Genomic DNA, 525 nt, shown 5'->3' with positions numbered 1-525 from the left:
CACGGGGTCAGCATCCCACCCACTGCAGGACGAGGGGCTCCAGTGCACCCGGAGCCCCACAGCACAGCTCCGTGCTGCCCCTCGGTCCCACGGGGTGGGGGGGACCCAACGATGCGCGCGTCCCCACGGCGCTGCACCCACCAGCTTGCGGATGCGGTCCAGCACCAGGTCGATGATCTCCTTGCCGATGGTGTAGTGCCCCCGGGCGTAGTTGTTGGCCGCATCCTCCTTGCCCGTGATCAGCTGCTCGGGGTGGAAGAGCTGCCGGTACGTCCCCGTGCGCACCTCATCTGGGGGCACCGGGAGCAACGTCAGCACCGCCACACGCCCCCCCACGGCCACCCCCCACCCCCACCCCCACCCCGCTCACCGATCACAGTGGGTTCCAGGTCTACAAATATGGCACGGGGCACGTGCTTGCCAGCCCCCGTCTCGCTGAAGAAGGTGTTGAAGGAGTCGTCCCCCCCGCCGATGGTTTTGTCGCTGGGCATCTGCCCGTCGGGCTGGATGCCGTGCTCCAGGCAG

The 525-nt window shown here is 68.8% G+C and overlaps 1 protein-coding gene across 1 annotated transcript; it reads right to left on the bottom strand.

The window, feature by feature from the left end:
- Window positions 1-3: 3 nt before the first annotated feature.
- On the bottom strand, window positions 4-521 carry LOC104915664 (tubulin alpha chain-like; the record flags this gene model as incomplete). Its single annotated transcript, XM_010726587.1, has 2 exons — window positions 4-290; window positions 371-521. Coding segments are annotated over 2 exons (438 nt in total), but the record flags the coding sequence as incomplete, so codon positions are not given.
- Between the last annotated feature and the right edge of the window lie 4 nt (window positions 522-525).

Source organism: Meleagris gallopavo, unplaced genomic scaffold (assembly GCF_000146605.3).
Source record: "Meleagris gallopavo isolate NT-WF06-2002-E0010 breed Aviagen turkey brand Nicholas breeding stock unplaced genomic scaffold, Turkey_5.1 ChrUn_random_7180001841212, whole genome shotgun sequence".
Classification (NCBI taxonomy): Eukaryota; Metazoa; Chordata; class Aves; order Galliformes; family Phasianidae; genus Meleagris; species Meleagris gallopavo.
This window is presented reverse-complemented; position numbering and strand designations above follow the sequence as displayed.